The sequence below is a fragment of the Trachemys scripta genome, chromosome 7, assembly GCF_013100865.1.
Source record: "Trachemys scripta elegans isolate TJP31775 chromosome 7, CAS_Tse_1.0, whole genome shotgun sequence".
NCBI classification, from domain to species: Eukaryota; Metazoa; Chordata; order Testudines; family Emydidae; genus Trachemys; species Trachemys scripta.
In genome coordinates, this window is record NC_048304.1 from 73,515,979 (window position 1) to 73,534,657 (window position 18,679).

Here is an 18,679-nt window from a genome sequence, read left to right on the forward strand (position 1 = left end):
TCCAACACAGGAATTCTCTATTAGACCTTGTCTTGACATATAAAGAAGAACTCATCACAGAACTAAAAATTAATAGTAACTTAGATACAAGTGATCATGACTTGATCACATTTATAAAGTTCAAACAGAATAAAGTCCAGACCAGTGATATATATACTCGGTGCATTAAAAAGGCCAGTTTCACAAAGCTGAAAACAATTATGAGCAAGATCAGCAAGGAGGAAGAATTTAATCTGAAAAATGTGAGTGATAATTGAGAATTGTTTAAGAACAATTTACTAGATGCCTCAAATGCTGCAATCCCATCATAAAGGAAGAAGGCCATATTGGTTAAAAAAATGACCAAGTTTAGAGGGGAAGTAAAGGCAGCTATAAAAAATAAAAAAATAATATATAACAAATAGACGAAAGGGGAAGTTGATAGTAATAAATATAAATCAGAAGCTAGTAATTATAGAAAATTGATAAGGGAAGCAAAGGGACACAAGGAGAACACTCTAGCCAGCAGAGTTAAGGACAAGAACAACTTTTAAAAAGTATATTAGGAACAAAAAGAATCCTAACAATGGCATTGTTAATAATAGAATTATCAGTACTAATGCACAAATAGTCAATCAATTTTCCTGCTCTGTATATGGGAAAAAGACAGATAATGTAGTCATATCGTATGACACTCTTTCATTCCACTAGTATCTCAGGAGGATGTTAAATTGCAGCTACTAAAGTCAGACATTTTTAAATCAGCAGGTCTGGATAACTTGCATCCAAAAGTTTTAAAAGAGCTGGGTGAGGAGCTTGCTGGACCATTAATGTTGACTTTCAATAAGTATTGGAACACCAGGTAAGTTCCAGAACATGGAAAGAAAGCTAATGTTGTGCCAATGTTTGAAAAAGGTCAATGGACTGATGTGAGTAATTATAGACCTGTCAGTCTGACATCGATCATGGGCAAGATAATGGAGCAACTAATATGGGACTCAATTAATAAAGAATTAAAGGCGGGTAATGTAATTAAAGCTAATCAACATGGGTTTATGGAAAATAGATCCCCTCAAAATAATTCTATTTTTTTTATTACATTACAAGTTTGGTTGATAAAAGTAATAGTGTTGATGTAATATAGTTAGACTTCTGTAAGGCATTTGACTTGGTACTGCATGACATTTTGATTAAAAAACTAGAACTATATAAAATTAACATGGCACACATTAAATGGATTAAACGCTGGTCTCAAAAAGTAATTGTAAATGGGGAATCATTATCAAGCAGGTATGTTTTTAGAGGGGTCCCGAAGGGATCAGTTTCTGGCTCTATGCTAGTTTTTATTAATTTAAAAAAAAATTAACAATGATCTGAAGAAAACAGAATCATCACCGATAACGTTTGCGTATGGTACAAAAAATAGGGGGAGTGTTAAATAATGAAGGGGACAAATCACTGCTACAGAGTGATCTGGATAGCTTGGTTAGCTGGGTGCAAGCAAACAATATGTTTTAATATGGCTAAATGTAAATGTATATATCTAGGAACAAAAATGGGGGACTCTCTCCTGGAAAGCAATGACTCTGAAAAAGATTTGGGGGTCCTGGTGGATAGTCAGCAGAACATGAGCTCCCACTGCAATGCTGTGGCCAAAAGGGCTAATGTGATCTTTGGATGCATAAACGGTGGAATCTGAAGTGGAGTAGAGAGGCTGTATTACCTCCGTTCTCTGTATTTGGTACTGTTGCGACCACTGCTGGAATACACTGTCCATTTCTGGTGTCCACAGTTCAAGAAGAATGTTGATAAATTGAAGAGGGCTCAGAAAAGAGCCACAACATTGATTAAAAGATTGGAAAACATGCCTTATAGTGATACGCTAAATAGATTGAGCTCTTTGAGTGTAATGGAGAGAATGGTAAGGAATGACTTGATTACTGCCTAAGTACCTATATGGAGAACAAATATTTGTAATGGGTTCTTCAGACAAAGGTATAACATGATCCAATGGCTGGAAGTTGAAGCTAGACAAATTCAGACTTGAAATAAGGCATATATTTTTAACTGAGAGAGTAATTAACCATTGGACCAATTTACTAGGGTCATGGTGGATTCTCCATCATGGACAATTTTTAAATCAAGGTTGGATATTCTTCTTAAATATCTGCTCTAGGAATTATTTTGGGGAAGTTCTATGACCTGCGTTATACTGGAGGTCAGATGAGATGATCCCAATGGCCCCTTCAGGCCTTGGATTCTATTAATCTATTAAAAGTGTTTGCAGGATCAGGCATATAATATGGCAGTGAACAGTGCTACTTTGTGGCATATCAGATGCCGCAAGATAATAAATTAAACACCAAATCCCAGAAGATTGTAAAACAGGGTTAAAGTGCAGATTAAGATAAAAAATTTGACCCTATAAAAAGGGTACCTTCTTACTCAGCAGACCTGCTCCCTTTGTCTGTTTGGCCATACTTAGTCAGACCAAAGGTTCATCTAGCCCAGTATCCTGTCTTCCAACACTGGCCAATGCCAGGTGCCCCAGAGGGAATGAACAGAACAGGTAATCATCAAGTGATCTATCCCCTGTCGCCCAGTCCCAGCTTCTGGCAAACAGAAGCTAGGGATATCATCCCTGTCCATCCTGGCTAATAGCCATTGATAGATCTATCCTCCATGAACTTATCTAGTTCTTTTTTGAACCCCGTTATAGTCTTGGCCTTCACAACATCCTCTGGCAAGGAGTTCCACAGGTTCACTTCCTTTTGTTTGTTTTAAACCTGCTGCCTCTAATTTCATTTGGTGACCCCTAGTTCTTGTGTTATGAGGAGTACATAACACTTCATGACTGATGTGAAGAAAGTAAATAAGGATTTTCTAGACCTCATCCTACTCCCCTAGTCGTCTCTTTTCCAAGCTGAAAAGTCCCAATCTTATTAATCGATACTCATATGGAAGCCATTCCACACCCCTAATAATTTTTGTTGCCCTTTTCTGAACCTTTTCCAATTCCAATATATCTTTTTTAGGTGGGGCAACCACATCTGCACATAGTATTCAAGATGTGGGTGTACTGTGGATTTATATAGAGGCAATATGATATTTTTTGTCTTATCTATCCCTTTCTTAATGATTCCCTACATTCTGTTTGCTTTTTCGACTGCCGCTGCACATTGAATGGCTGTTTTCAGAGAACTATCCACGATGACTCCAAGATCTCCTTCTTAAGTGGTAACAGCTAATTTAGATCCCATCATTTTATATGTATAGTTGGGATTATGTTTTCCAATGTGCATTACCTTTGCATTTATCAGCATTGAATTTCATCTGCCATTTTGTTTCCCAGTCACCCACTTTGGTGAGATCCTTTTGTACCTCTTTGCAGTCTGCTTGAGACTTAACTATCTTGAGAAGTTTAGTATCATCTGCAAATTTTGCCACCTCGCTGTTTACCCCTTTTTCTAGATCATTTATGAATATGTTGAATAGGACTGGTCCCAGTACAGACTCCTGCTGGACACCATTATTTACCTCCATTATGAAAACTGACCATTTATTCCTAACCTTTGTTTCTTGTCTTTTAACCACTTACCAATCCATGAGAGGACCTTCCCTCTTATCCCATGATAGCTTACTTTGCTTAAGAGCCTTTGGTGAGGGACTTTGTCAAAGGCTTTCTGAAAATCTAAGTACACTATATCCACTGGATCCCTCTTATCCATATGCTTGTTGACCTCCTCAAAGAATTCTAATAGATTGGTGAGGCATGATTTCCCTTTACAAAGACCATGTTGACTCTTCCCCAACAAATTATGTTCATCTATGTGTCTCGACAATTTTACTATAGTTTCAACCAGTTTGCCTGGTACTGAAGTCAGGCTTACTGGCCTGTAATTGCTGGGATCACCTCTGGAGCCTTTTTAAAAATTGCTCTAAAGCTGTAAAATGTTTGTTCTGAAACTGTATGTGACATTGCACTCTATATGATTCTATGAAAGTATGCTGATGAGTGTGAATATAATGTAACTAAAATATGCTTCATGCAAAAGTCTCTTGTAAGGTATCATTACAAAGCTTAGAATTTACTGAGTGTGGTCATCCTATTTGTATAAACGTATCTCTCTTGTATCTGAAACTAGAAATATGAAATATAACTCTGAGGTGCTATTGTAGTTATGCAAAGTATGGGCCATTAATGATGGTTTGGAATCTTAATGGCTCCCATTAACCAGGACGATTGACTGTAGATGGCTGTTTTACTTGTAAGTCTTCCTTTATACGTGTGTGCTGGCAAGTGGGTAATGAAGTCTTACAGTGACACATGACCATGTCACCTGAACTGGAATCCATCTTTAACCTGGTGTTTTTCCATTGAGAAGGAGGGGTGGAAACCCAGAGGGACAAAGGATTCCTGCCTTATGCAAAAGATATATAAGTGGGTGGAACAGAACAAAGGGGGAGCCATCATGAAAAATCTCCTAGCTACCACCTGAGCTGGAACAAGGGCTGTATCAGGGGAAAGGATTGTGCCCAGACTAGGAAGACATCCAGTCTGTGAAAGAAACTTATTGAAACATCTGAGGGTGAGATTTTATCTGCATTCAGTTTTATTACTGTATTAGGCTTAGAGTGGCATGTTTTATTTTATTTTACTTGGTAATTCACTTTGTTCTGTCTGCTATTACTTGGAACCACTTAAATTCTACTTTCTGTTTTTAATAAAATCACTTTTTATTAATTAACCCAGAGTATGTATTAATACTGGGGAGGGGGGGTAAACAGCTGTGCATATCTTTCTATCAGTGTTATAGAGGGTGAACAATTTATGTTTTTTTTCCTGTATAAGCTTTATACAGAGTAAAATGATTTATTTGGGGTTTAGACCCCATTGGGAGTTGGGCATCTGAGTGTTAAAGGCAGGAACACTTCTGTAAGCTGCTTTCAGTTAAGTCTGCAGCTTTGGGGCACGTGGTTCAGACCCTGGGTCGGTGGTGGAGAATACTGGTGTGTCTGGCTCAATAAGATGGGGGTGCTGGAGTCCCAAGCTGGCAGGGAAAGCAGGGGCAGAAGTAGTCTTGGCACATCAGTTGGCAGCCCCCAAGGGGGTTTCTGTGATCCAACCCGTCACACTATGGTCTTGTCTACCTACACATTTTTTGTTGGCAAAAGGGAAGCTTTTGCCAACAAAACAGTGGAGGTGCACACACTACAAAGGTACTTTTGGTGGCAAAACTCTGGTGTTTTGCCGAAAAAAATAAAACCACCTCGATGAGAGTCATAAAGCTTTTTGCGGCAAAGTTAAAGCGACAACGTGTCAGTGTAGACATTGCTGTTTGTTATGTCGCCATAACTGGCCTCCTTCAATATTCCACAGTGCCCACACCTTGACCACTCTGCTTACTGTTTTGAATTCGACTGCCCTGCAGCCATGCACCCCTCCCCTTTCAAAGCTCCAGGAAGATTTGACATTCCTCAGCCTGGAGAGCTCACAGAGCTGCTGAGGATGCTGCTCCTGGCAGCTGAGCAGCTATGGGAGAACTCAGAATCATAGAGCCATTAATATGGAATTAGCAGGCTGGCAGAGCGGGCTGCTGCTGCGGGGGCGGGGAGGGGAGAGACTGCTCTGCCTTGCAGAGCCAGGGGCTGGTGGGGGGGTTGTTCCCCTCCCCCAGGATTGGTTGCTCAGGCTGCTGTCTGAACTTAGAGAGACAACATGCCGACACACTCTCCCCCAACACACACCACACGCTTCCAACACACACATGGTCTCTCTCGCCTATACACTCTCCCCACACACAGTCTCTCACACACTTCCCAACACACACTTTGTTTCTGACTCTGCACACACACACACACACACTCCTCCTCTCCTGCTCTCCCCTCCCCCCACATACTTCAATAGAAAAGCAGCTGGCAATCTAGTAGGATGCCCAGGGAAAAATGGGATTGAGAAACCTGCATCATGTGATGCTGTACCTGCCCTATGAGGCATTGCAAACCCTTCCCGAAGCACCCTGTGGCCAGTTGCACAGTGGGGTATGTACCCACAGTGCACTGCTCTCTTTGTCATTGCAAGAGCTGCTAGTGTGGATGCGCTCTGCCAACACAAGGAGCATAGTGTGGATATGCAACAGTGGTTTAATTAAAGTGCTTTAATTAAAGTGGCATAACTTTTGTTGACAAACTCTGTAGTGCAGACATGGCCTATGTAACTCACCAAACTGGGGGGGCGGGGAGGGGGAACTTCACCTAATGCAAAATGTGGGATCCTACGGAAGGTGTTATCTCCTGCTTATCAGGAAAGACTATTGAATCCAAATGGGCCATTGTTGATTGCTTCCCTCAATCCACCCATGAAGCGATTAAATGCAGAAACACTTAGCCCATCGGTTTAAATTCTGGGGGAAGAGAATAAAAAGGCCTCTTAAAGAGAAATTATGATTCCTTTGCTGCCTGGACTCTGAGGGGCGAGGATTTCTAAGCATAAGCAAGGAATCTCCAACAGATTACCTTGGGTTAGCCTTAAAGGACACAATGTTTGCTTATTATAGAAGTTTCTGTTATCTTTTGGAACCGAATACTGTAACTCATTTGTGTGCATGTTACCTGCTTTAACCTTGTAAATAACTCTCATTTCTTTTTCCTAGTTAATCCTTAGTTAGTTTACTATAGGATTAGCTACAAGCATTGTCTTTGGTGTGAGTTCTAGGATGCAAATTGACCTGGGTAAGTTACTGGTCGTTTGGGACTGAGAGTAACCTGAATATTTTGTCAAGTATCAGAAGGGTAGCCCTCTTAGTCTAAATCTGGAAAAAGCAACAGAGGGTCCTGTGGCACCTTTAAGACTAACAGAAGTATTGGAGCATAAGCTTTCACGGGTGAATGCCCAGAAGTGACCAACTTTCACAGAGTCAATCTTGCCTGGGTGGCAAGGAAGATTGGAATGCCGAGGAGACTGTGAATCCACATTGAGGCTATATAGTGGCTTAGGAATTTACACTTGTTACTTGACTGATGAAATCTAAGTCTACAACTCATGATCTGTTTAGAGTTTGTGCCCTGCTTCTTAACAGTCTGCCCTGAGGTTGGTATTCTTGCTCATGAGTCACTGCAGACAGCATGACAGTGGTCACCTCTAAAAGAACAGGATAATTCAGGCTCCATTGCTCATCTGGTCCTTGGCCCAAGCCTGCTAATTAATGTCACTTGTAGAGGTGTTTTTTTCTGATGGGAATACTCGTCCACTAGGAAATGATGAAAACCACAAATCTGTTTGCAACTGATCTTCTAACAACCTTAATCTCCAGAAGGTGATGCTGTGAATAACAATGTGTGGGGCTCTGTTTCAAAGGAATTGTTACAGTTCTGCCCCTGAACATATAAAGTTTCATTTGCAGCTCTTATGGTTCAAGAGGCCGGGTTCAAGTAATCTGCCCACTGGGAGACAGGTTACTTCTTAGATCTTAAGACCAGATGGGACCATTGGGATCATGTAGAACTCCTGGGTAACACAGGTCCATAGAATTTCACCAAGTGATTCCTGTGTCATAGATGCTGAGTTTCATGAGACAGCGTACCACAATGCATTTGCAAAACACTGTATCTTAGATTGAAAAGTCAGATTTAAATACCTCCCTAGGGATACACTGTTCATTAGGTTATTGAAACAGTAGCCTCTTAGTTCCTCAGCTTTTCAGCCTGTTTCGTTAATGGACTCTTAGAGAGCCTAGCCTTTGTGGGTCAGTTCTTGTGGAGTTAAATTCCATGTAAAATTCTTATGTTATTTTTGGTGAAAAATTGTCATTGGACATGTGAAATAGCCACTCCGATGGAGACCTGTGTTAATTAAACAAAAGGCACTAGGCTGTCTGTAGATATGTGATCTGTAAAATGTTACATCTGGTTCAATAGACTCTTCCTCTGGAAATGATTACAGCTAGAATGCTAGGCAGGGAGCCCAGTTTCCTTGCCATCGGGGACCCACTTATCTCTCTTGATCCTTTTTGCAAGCACCAAACTGACACAGTGCCATTTCTGTTAATTACTGAATTGGTGTTGTTGTTGCTTGGTTCCCTTACTGTTTGAATAATTGCTGAGCCTTCTTGCATAAACACTATCTGAACTAGGATGTTGAACATGCTTCCATTTTAACACTAATTACAAGCTGATTTTTCCAGGATGTTTTTGTTAGTTCAATTTCTTATTCAAGTTCATGTGTAAACCGATTCCTCTTCCTTCCCCCTTCGACCTTTACCCCGCCCTCTCCATTTTTGTTGTTACATTTAATTTTGGGCCTCACCTATGAAATTTTCAGTTCAGAGCAACTGTCCTGAGTGGGTTATAAAGCCTTGGAAATAGAGACATGCTGCGACTAGTGGATACCAATATAATTCAGTCTTGTAAAATTATCATGAGAATTTACCAGTCCAGAAACAAAATCTACTTGGCCGCCCTTAGCATGACCATGAGAATGAAAAAACAAATGATACTGTACTCAATTTTCTAAGATGATTTTCCCTTGGTGAGATAATTTTTTCAAGGCTGCTGTAATTACGGTGACCAGATGTCCCGATAAAATCGGGATCGTCCCGATTTTTAGCTGTTTGCTCTGCCGGCAGCACTCTGCTTCCTCCCCGTGTCCCAATATTTTCTTCCTCTGATCTGGTCACCCTAGCTGTAATTAATATATTAAAGGACCTAACATTAAACAAAAAAATGGTCTAGGAACAGTCTTTCTATTAGTGGAGTTTATAGTTATATAGGGCCTTAGATTTTCAGAAGCAGTTTCCCATTGTATATCCAAAATTGATAGGCAGCTAGGCATCTAAATGGTAATTGAACATGCTAGTCAAGTTATTTGATGTCTAAATGACATCAGTCAGCCAATAAGATACTTGCAGGTGAAGCTCTGAGCCTGCAAACTGAAACCAAAATTGAGAAGGTTGCAAACATGGCTCAAGGTCATGATAATGTCCCAAAATTCAGAGAATATTCTTCTGTATTGAACACTAATAAACATTACCATCCCAGACCAAAGCAAATTAACTATAAAGAAAAAGCTTTGGTGGAAATTTCCATTTTCCCGTGTCATCCTTCAGCTTGAAAAGGAGGCCCCTCTGAATGGCACACTTCCCTTGCATTGCTATTACTAAGGATTTTTGAAATCTTTCATTTTAAATTCCTTCCCTGTGCTTTCCCCTCCCAGGAATTGGTGTTCCTTCATGAAGTCCCAGCTGGTCACATACACAGCTGCCTGCAAGAAAGAGAAATATGTGATTAAATCACAGCAGCCTTGTTCAAATGGAGCCCCAGACTGCCAGAAAATCATGTAAGTATCCTTAGTGGTATTATTATTTGTATTATAGTAGTGGCCCAGGACCATGTTGTGTTAGGCACTGTACAAACACAAAACAAAGAGATGGGCCTGTCCCAAGGAGCTTACAAGTATCAGCCAAGAGGCAACAGGTGGGTATAGATAGATGAGAGAGTTCAAGTAAACAGTGAGGCAATATTGGCCAGTCTCTACACACCAGAAGCCTCGTCACTGTCAGGTTTTTTGTACAAGTCACAGAAATGAGAGTTTTGAGGGGTCTGAAAGAGGGCAATGGGGTTGCTTTGTCAGTGTTTACGGGGAGTGCCTCCCAAGCATGAGGGGCTGGCACAGGAGAAAGCATGAAGGTGTTTGTTTGAAAATTGAAAAACTGGGTAGTGGGGGCTGGCATCATAGGCCAATTGGCGGTGAGCATCAACAGTTCATAGGTAGGGTGGGGTTTGACTGTGAAGGGCCTTGAATGTGAAAAAAGCAGTTTATGTTTGATGTGATAGAAAAGGGGGAAGCCAGTGGAGGAATCAAAGAGAAGGGTGACGTGGTCAATGTGATGGGTTAGGAAAATGTGTTACAGTAAAATAAAACAAGCAGCCCAAACATCCTGCTTTTTTATATACCTCATAAAATTAGAGAACCCAAGGAATATTTGTTTAATTTTCCCATTATCTGCTTCTTTATTGGCTTCAGTAAAACCAATGGAGGCAGCTAAACCTTTTTCTTGTACATATTCAGGGTGAGATTTTCAAAAGTTCGTAAGCGACTTAGCATATGTATTCACTGCAAAAGAAAGTGTGTTCTTAACTTGTGGTTGCCAACGTGTGTTAAAGTAGCAGTGAAGACTTGGCAACTCAGCATCTACTCAGGCTAGCAGCTCAAATTCAACGGCAGGCTCCTCTGTAGGCTTTCACACAAGCTGTTAACTGAAATTAAAAGCCAAGTTGCCTTGTGTTCACTGCTATTTCAACCTGTGTTAGCTAACACAGGTTAAGAATGTACTTTGTTTTGCAGAGAAGACATACCCGTAGAAGCACAAGTCCCATTCAAACCCAACTGAGACTTGTACTCCTAAGTCATATGTGCTTGTGTGTAATCTAAACTTAGCTTAGGCATCTTTAACTGAGGGAAGAGTCCTTAACTGTCATCAGGGCTGGCTCTTGGTTTTTTGCCGCCCCAAGCAAACTGCGGGGGGGAGGGGGGGGAGCGGCGTTTGGAGCAGCGAAGCAAAAAAACCAACAAAAAACACAAACACCCGTGGGGCGGCTGGAGCGGCAAGGCACACAAACACACACACACACACACACACACACACACAAAACACCTGCGGGGCAGCCGGAGTGGCAAAGCAGAAAAAAAAAAAAAAAAACCCTGCAAGGCGGCCGGAGCCGGAGTGCGCGCCCGGGCTAGCGGGGGGGAGAGAGAAAAGGGGGGCGGCCAGGGCTTCAGCGGGGCGCGCACCACATGGCCTCTCCTGCTGCGCCACCTGCCGGGAGGGCTCTGCGCCACTCCGGTCAGCTGGGAGGGAAGGACGCGGGCTGCCCTGCCGAGTTTGTTGCAGGGCGCTCCCCTCCTCTGCGCCGCCGCCCCCTACAGGGCGGCTGGAGCGGCAAACCAAAAAGAAAAGGAAAAAAGAAGGGCAGCCGGAATGCCGCCTTGGAATCTGCTGCCCCAAGCACGAGCTTGCTCGGCTGGTGCCTAGAGCCGGCCCTGACTGTGATATCTTTACTAAGGGAGTCACTAACTGATCTGTGCTTAAACACATTAAAAGAAAGGCTGAAGTCAGAGATCATTAAGACCCTGATCCTTAATGGCAGACTCTTACACATGCGTATTTCTATGCAATGTGTCTCCATTAACTTCAATGGGACTACTCACAATGCATAAAATTAAGCACAGTGTAAGTGTCTGCAGGTTTAGCACCTAAGATTGCATTGGGTACTATTCCCCGAGAAGATGATGTCTGTGCAAGGAACAGTGGCAAGAGCTTGAGGTACCAATACTGGTACATTTGATAGTGGTTGGGAAACACTGGCTGAAAGAGAGACTTTTTGGTTAAAAATAATAAAAAATAATATATTTAATATATAACACATTCTTACCCGTTATTAATTTATTAAAAAAAATTTTTAAATCTTATTTGTAACCTATTCATGCATTAATTTGTCCATTGCTCTGAACAATGAAATTAGACTGTCCAATTTGGTTTTTGTTTATAGCCTGTTTCAAGTCAGTTTTAAATGTCTCTGGTACTAGCAGTATGCTGCAAACGGCAGTAGAATGTCTGTTTAAAAATAAACTAGTTTCCATTATAATTTGTTTTCAAAAGTCAGAAAAGATATTCCAGTTGGCATTTGGATTTTGAGTGAAATTTGGACCTGAACGTATAATCCATCTGTGGTGTTTCTCATAGATACACCAATAACAAAACTGCAATTGTATGTCCCTTTAAGGCCACCACACAGTAACAGAAGACCACAACACTTCTGGAATTTAATCTAACTCCAACACTTGTGGAAGCAATTACAGTAGAACCGCAGAGTTACAAACACCAGAGTTACAAACTGACCAGTCAACCACACACCTCATTTGTAACCGGAAGTACACAATNACAGTAACAGAAGACCACAACACTTCTGGAATTTAATCTAACTCCAACACTTGTGGAAGCAATTACAGTAGAACCGCAGAGTTACAAACACCAGAGTTACAAACTGACCAGTCAACCACACACCTCATTTGTAACCGGAAGTACACAATCAAGCAGTAGCAGGGACCAAAAAAAAAAAAAAAAGGGGGGGGGGCAAATACTGTATAGTACTGTGTTGAACATAAATTACAAAAAAAAAAAAAAAAAAAAAAAAAAAAAAAATCAGGGAAAGCAGCATTGTTCTGCATAGTAAAGTTTCAAAGCTGTATTAAGTTAATGTTCAGCTGTAAACTTTTGAAAGAACAGCCATAATGTTTTGGCAGTTACAAACATTTTGAGAGTTACAAACAACCTTCATTCCTGAGGTGTTCCTAATTCTGAGGTTCTATTGTACAGAGTGGAACAAGTTGTTGGAGCTCTTCTAATTAAAGAATGGTAACCTCTACCTCTGAGTGTGACTGGTTTTACATTTGTAAGACACTATGGAAACTAACATTCAGTTGCTAACCCTGGACTCCTTTATAACTATCACAATGATACTTCTTTTCTGAAAGAGGAATGTAGCGAGGGGTCTACTAAAAAAAGTATGAAAATCAAATCACAGTGTACTGAGGTGGAAAAGAGCGCTTTCACTACACAGACAGTCAGAATGCTCTGCTGAGCAGCATAGATGCATGTTATTTGATTTCTTAATTTTTTGTACTAGCCATCTAGTACAGTATTAGGACCAGATTCTCAGCTGGTGGAGATTTATACCAATTGAGAATCAGGTCCTTAGTCTCATGTTTTTCATTTTCCAGGTATAGGGCAACTTTGAAGCCAGTGTATCGTGTGAAGCAGAAGGTTTTAAACTCTTTGCACTGGAAATGCTGCCCTGGTTATATTGGCGAGAACTGTGAACAACGTGGTAAGGAAAGTTAGAAAGTGAATGTGAGAATTAAGACTAGACACCAATCATGGTAGTTTGGGAGGGGCAGGGAGAACTTCTCTTTTTTAAATAATTAGGAACAAGAGATCTAAGTTGAGCAACAGGACTTAATTTTCTGCATTAGACCTTCTCTAAAGGCTTTCATTCCATTTTAGATGTCTGTATTTTTTTTAAAAAGACTGTTACTCATCTGTTCTTGTGTCTAAGGGTATGTTTACACTACCCGCCGGATTGGCGGGCAGCAATCAATCCAGGAGGGATCGATTTATCGCGTCTAGTCTAGATGCGATAAATCAACCACCGAGTGCTCTCCCGTGGACTCCTGTACTCCAGCGCCGCGAGAGGCGCAGGCAGAGTCGACAGGGGAGTGGCAGCAGTCGACTCACCACGGTGAAGACACCACTGTAAGTCGATCTAAGTACGTCGACTTCAGCTACGTTATTCATGTAGCTGAAATTGCGTAACTTAGATCAACTCTTCCCCCCTCCCCCCCACCAGTGTAGACCAGGACTATGATGTGAGGCCACCAACATGGCGCATCTTCTCGGGACTTCTATTCCCCGAATCTGCTGCTAGTTTGACATTATTAGTAGCTGTAATGGCTGCAGTCATGTAGAAGCCTGCTGTCATGCTCAACACACATGATGAAAGGTCTGTTTGCCACATTGCTGTGGGCTCAACTGAGATAGAAGTCTACCCTGCCAGTAGACTTCAAATTCCAAGTGAAGGGTGGTGACTAGGACAGTTTACAGCAGCAGATCAGTTACTAGAGAGATCATGATGTATTCAATTCCAAACAAGGTTAGTGGATCCTATACTCACTGCCCTCCACAGAATAGGGGAAACTGGCAGCTGACACACTAATGCATGGTGGGTTAGGTAATATTACCTCACCCACCTTGTCTCTCTAATATCCTGGGACCAACATAGCTACAACAACACCTCATACAAAAATGCTTATTGATCATGCTCAGAAGAGGAGCAAGAAACCCAAACTACATTAGTATTAGACAATTTCTCTTTGTAATTAAGGAGGCCACAGTGAGAACAAGTCAAGGAAGGTGAATCCTTATCTCACTCGTCCATGTATTCCGTAGTTTAAAAGAGAGTTTCTCTTTTTCCCTTTGTGGAGTTGGCTTATTTTTTATTTATTTATTTTGGAGGGCAGATCTAGCCCTCTGTAAAGCACTGCATATTTTGAAACATATTCTTTCATTTATGCTGTTAGAAGAAATACCATCAAATGTAGTGCATTTTGTTTGGTAAATGAGTGTTACAGAGAAGAAATTAAATGCAGGTACCCTCCCTTTAATTTTCTATTTCTATATGTTAACAGTGTACAGTCCTTCCTAGCTCATTTCTTAAAGGTCGATAAATCAGCATGAATAGAAGATCCACTGAGGCTTTATTATTATTTAAGCAATGCTATAAGCTTGTGGCACTGTAAAATAGGTAACTGTTCCAGTCCAGAAAAAGGTTCACTGCCCTGAGGAACTTGTAATCCAAAGGTCTGACCTTGGAGTCCTTACTCATATGGGTGTGGTAGGACTGGTCTTAAATGTACAAGCAGTTAAAAAGCAATACAGACTGATGTGTGATATTGCAATGATGAGTGCAGTAACTGGGCAAGTGGGTAGACAGAATGATTTAATATCTGGAATGCTTCATGGTAGAGGTGGAATTTAATTAACACAGAAAACAAGGGGCAGGTCCTTAACATGTAAATTGACATAGCTTCATTGCCTTTAACAGTGCTGTCATAATTTACACCAGCTGAAGATCAACCTCTATATGTATAAAATGAAAAGAGATCCCTTCTGTTTTGAGTAGTTGACTTGTGTGAAACAATTCACAGGAGAGGGGAAAGCAGGCTGTGCCATTAATATGCAATTTATCAAATCTCAATTGCAGATCCCAATTTTGTTCCAGTGCCTGCTAATCATACAGAAGGACTGGAAGATGGAGAAGAGTTCTCAAGCAAAAGTATGTTCTTGAACTTAACTCACTGCATCTCTTTAACCTCATAAAAACAGATGTATACAATGAGAGGAAGGACTTTTCAGCTGCTGTATACATGCTCTATGTGGACAATAGCTGTCTATATAGTGAATTTGATTGCTTTGGGAAGACCTTTCCCCTTCAGTTGGTGAGAAGTCTTTAAGTGTATATATCTTGTTTGTGTTAACCCTGTATAACATTTCTACAAATGATCATGGAAGAAGAGATCATTTGTTCAGTACAGTAACTCCTTGCTTAACATTGTCGTTATGTTCCTGAAAAATGCTACTTTAAGCGAAACGATGTTAAGCGAATCCAATTTCCACATAAGAATTAATGTAAATGGGGGGGGTTAGGTTCCAGGGAAATTTTTTTCACCAGACAAAAGACACACACATACACTATCTATATACACACACACACACTCACATACAGTATAAGTTTTAAACCATTTAATACTGTACACAGCAATGATTATTGTGAAGCTTGGTTGAGGTGGTGGAGTCAGAGGGTGGAATATTTCCCAGGGAAAGCCTTACTGCTAAACGATGAACTAGCACTCGGCTGAGCCCTCAAGGGTTAACACATTGTTGTTAGTGTAGTCTCACACTTTACAAGGCTGCACGAATGGAAGGAGGGGAGACAGCATGGCAGAGAGAAACAGAGACACACACCATGCGTGTGAGTGAGAGATGCGCATAGCCCCTTTAAGTATGCTGACCCCACTCTAAGTACACTGCCCTTTTAGATAGATCAGCAAGTTGAGACAGGAGCTGCTGCCAGCATGCTCCCTCCATCTTGAGCACTGTCGTGTCCCCCCCCCCGCTCTATGGAGATGGGGTAAGTGGGGGGCAGGAGCAGGGGGGAGGGGGACACCCTCACATTAGCACCCTTCTCCCCCCACCCCCCGCACAGCAAGCAGGAGGCTCCCGGGAGCAGCTCCAAGGCAGAGGGCAGAAGCACATGGCAGTGCGGGGAGGGACAGCTGAACTGCTGGCAATTGATAGCCTGCTGGGCTGCTGCTGCACAGGGAACTTAGGGGAAGGGTGAGCTGCCGATCCACCCTGGTTCCAAGCCCCCATCACTAGCTCCAACGGGCTGGTCTTTCCGCAAGCAGTGGACAAAGCAGGCGGTTGCCAAATGACGTTATAAGGGAGCATTGCACAACTTTACACAAGCATGTTCCCTAACTGATCAACAACATAACAAAACAACGTTAACTGGGACGACTTTAAATGAGGAGTTACTGTATAAGATGCTCCCCAACCCTTCCGTGTAAGGGAATCCCTTTTTGTAAGCCTGTAAGTTTGACACAGGATCCTGCCAAGCTTGAGACAAAGTGACCCAGATTTTCAAAATTGGGTGCCTCGTTGGACTCCTTTGCCAATAGGTAGGCACCTAAATAAGTATCCTGATTTTTTAAAATGTACTGAACACCTGGCAGCTCCCATGGACTTTGACGCTGTACAAATACATACCTGTCCTGAAGTACTAACTGTCTTTTTGGTCTCTCACTGCCCTAGACTGACTTGTAGTACAAGAATACCCAGGGAAATTAAAGTAACCACTCTATAACTTTATATCAAACGGGCACTTAACAAGGTGAGAATACGAACTAATACAAAGTATTAATTCTTTCACTGTTTTGGAGATTTCAACATGAAATTGCTCTTCCTCCAAGGTGAATTCTACCATTGTCAAGAAGTGGAAACCTATTGCTCAGAATATTTATCAGAAAAACAAAATGGTATTTTAGAGTCATTAATAAAATACACCTGCCCAAGGCTCTGATGGCATTACTATGGACTTAGCGCGTTAGATCCATACCTCAGCACTCTGTCCTATCAGTCTGACAAAATGTACTGGGTCCTTGTGCCTCTAGGAAATGGTCCAGTTTTTAAGTGCTATTAAATATCTCCTAACAGCTGGCTTTAGGGCAATGTTACAGCCTTGGCAGACACTGTCCTCTGTCAGACACTGAGCTCAGCTTGCATAAATAGCTGCTGCAAGGAGAGTTGAGAGTATAAAAGATTTTTAATGAAGGTGAAGGAAACAGAGCTGGATTGGAAATATTTTCTCCCATCCCATGAAAATTTTCAAGATTTTAAAGAAGTTCCTGTTCTGCATTGGGATGAAACAAAGACCTTTTGATATTTTTGAAAATAAATAAATAAATAAATAAATAAATAAAACCTCCGCAACCACACCCTTGAATAGCCAGTAGCCTGATGGTTAGGGTTCTCAGCTGGGATGTGGAAGACCCAGGTTCAAATCCCTGGCCTAGTGGCTCTTCTGCTCTCTTACCCTCCCCGCCTCCAGTTTTGACCAGAAAATCTATCTCGGACCTGAGAAACATTCCCGATGAAAAACTGTTCTGTCAAAAAATTCCTAACCAGCTCTACAAGCCAATGGTGTGTGATTGTATGTAGACCAATTTTGCTTAGAGTACATCTGGCACTGCAGTTAGGTGGTGTGATTCCCAGCTTGGATAGACATACATACGTTAGCCCTGCCTGAACTAGTATGTTAAAATAGCAGCATGGCTGTAGCAGCATGGGCAACTAGATTGAGCTGCTGCCTGTGAAGCTGTGGCCATAATGTTATTTTAGTGTGCTAGCTTGACCACGTCCATCTGCCTGAGCTGGGAATCACACCTTCCAGTTGCAGTGTAGCTGTAACCTTAGCCAACTGACTTGAAAGCTCTCATTCTGCAAGAGATGCTCATGGTGTGGCGGAAGGCTGTCATTATAATACTCCCATTGAAATAACTGGGACTACACGTTTAAGTGAGCTTATAATGTCATGTCCCCCAAAGCCTTTTGTTTATAGAGTCACTGGAAGACTCAAGGATGAATTAAATTTTTACTCAGTGAGTAAGGAATACAGGATTTGGTACAGAGCCTGCACCAGATTGGGGTGCACCTTTCACACTGTTGATTGCTGGATATTGTGTGGCTGATCACTTTCTTTCATTTTGCAATTAGTGTCAACATCACTGCAGGCAGAAGAAATTACGAAAACCATTCAGAATCATAAGGCACTTCTGGAAGATCTTCAGAACGATATTCATCAGTCAGCCGGAGATTTACAGAAACTGCTTGAAAACAACATTACCAACATGACGTCAAAACTGAACCAGAGTAAATCTGGTGAGAGGATTGGCACAGACACATCAGTGTTGAAGCTGGCATTGTAGATTCATATATACCAGAACGAAAATCTAGAAACTAAAACCTATTCTGTGGGTTTTTACTTCAATTTTTAGGGTATATCTACAATGCGGAGATACGATTGCAGCATGTGGAAACCTACTTGTGTTAGCTTTGATTGAACTATCTCAAACTATAGCAGTGAAGCTTTGGTGGCACAGGCTAGATGTTTGAGTACAGACCCAATATCGCGGGCAGGTTTGTCTGGGCTGCCACAGTTTCATTGCTATTGGTACTTGTGCTAGCTAGATCAAAGGTCACTAAGACATAACTTAGTGTAATTTACATGCCACAAAGGCTGAAAAATGGGTATCAGGAAAAGCAATTCAATGCGTAAGAGAAAGCAGGCTCCTTACATTTACTAGTTCATTTCTTTTCCTGTTGCGCCCTTCACCTTCCTCCCTTTACTGTGTAAATTTTTGCAGAGACATTGTGTACACATTATACTGAATTCCAGATTGGTGGAAGTTACATAAGAGTGAGTGTCTGAATTCTCCAAATCAGCCTGTACTCCATACATACCTTCACTGCTGAATTTGGCCTACTAGTGAGCCATGGGTTCTTAGAATCTGATTCCTTAATAAGAA

General features: G+C 41.5%; 1 protein-coding gene across 1 annotated transcript in view; it reads left to right on the top strand.

The window, feature by feature from the left end:
• MMRN2 (multimerin 2) overlaps positions 1–18,679 on the top strand; it is a 53,646-nt gene that overhangs the window by 25,416 nt on the left and 9,551 nt on the right. Inside the window, exons 2-5 of the mRNA XM_034776197.1 lie at positions 9,191–9,313; positions 12,758–12,864; positions 14,797–14,868; positions 17,868–18,032. Coding sequence (XP_034632088.1) covers positions 9,191–9,313; positions 12,758–12,864; positions 14,797–14,868; positions 17,868–18,032 — 467 coding nt within the window. The remainder of the gene's footprint in view (positions 1–9,190; positions 9,314–12,757; positions 12,865–14,796; positions 14,869–17,867; positions 18,033–18,679) is intronic.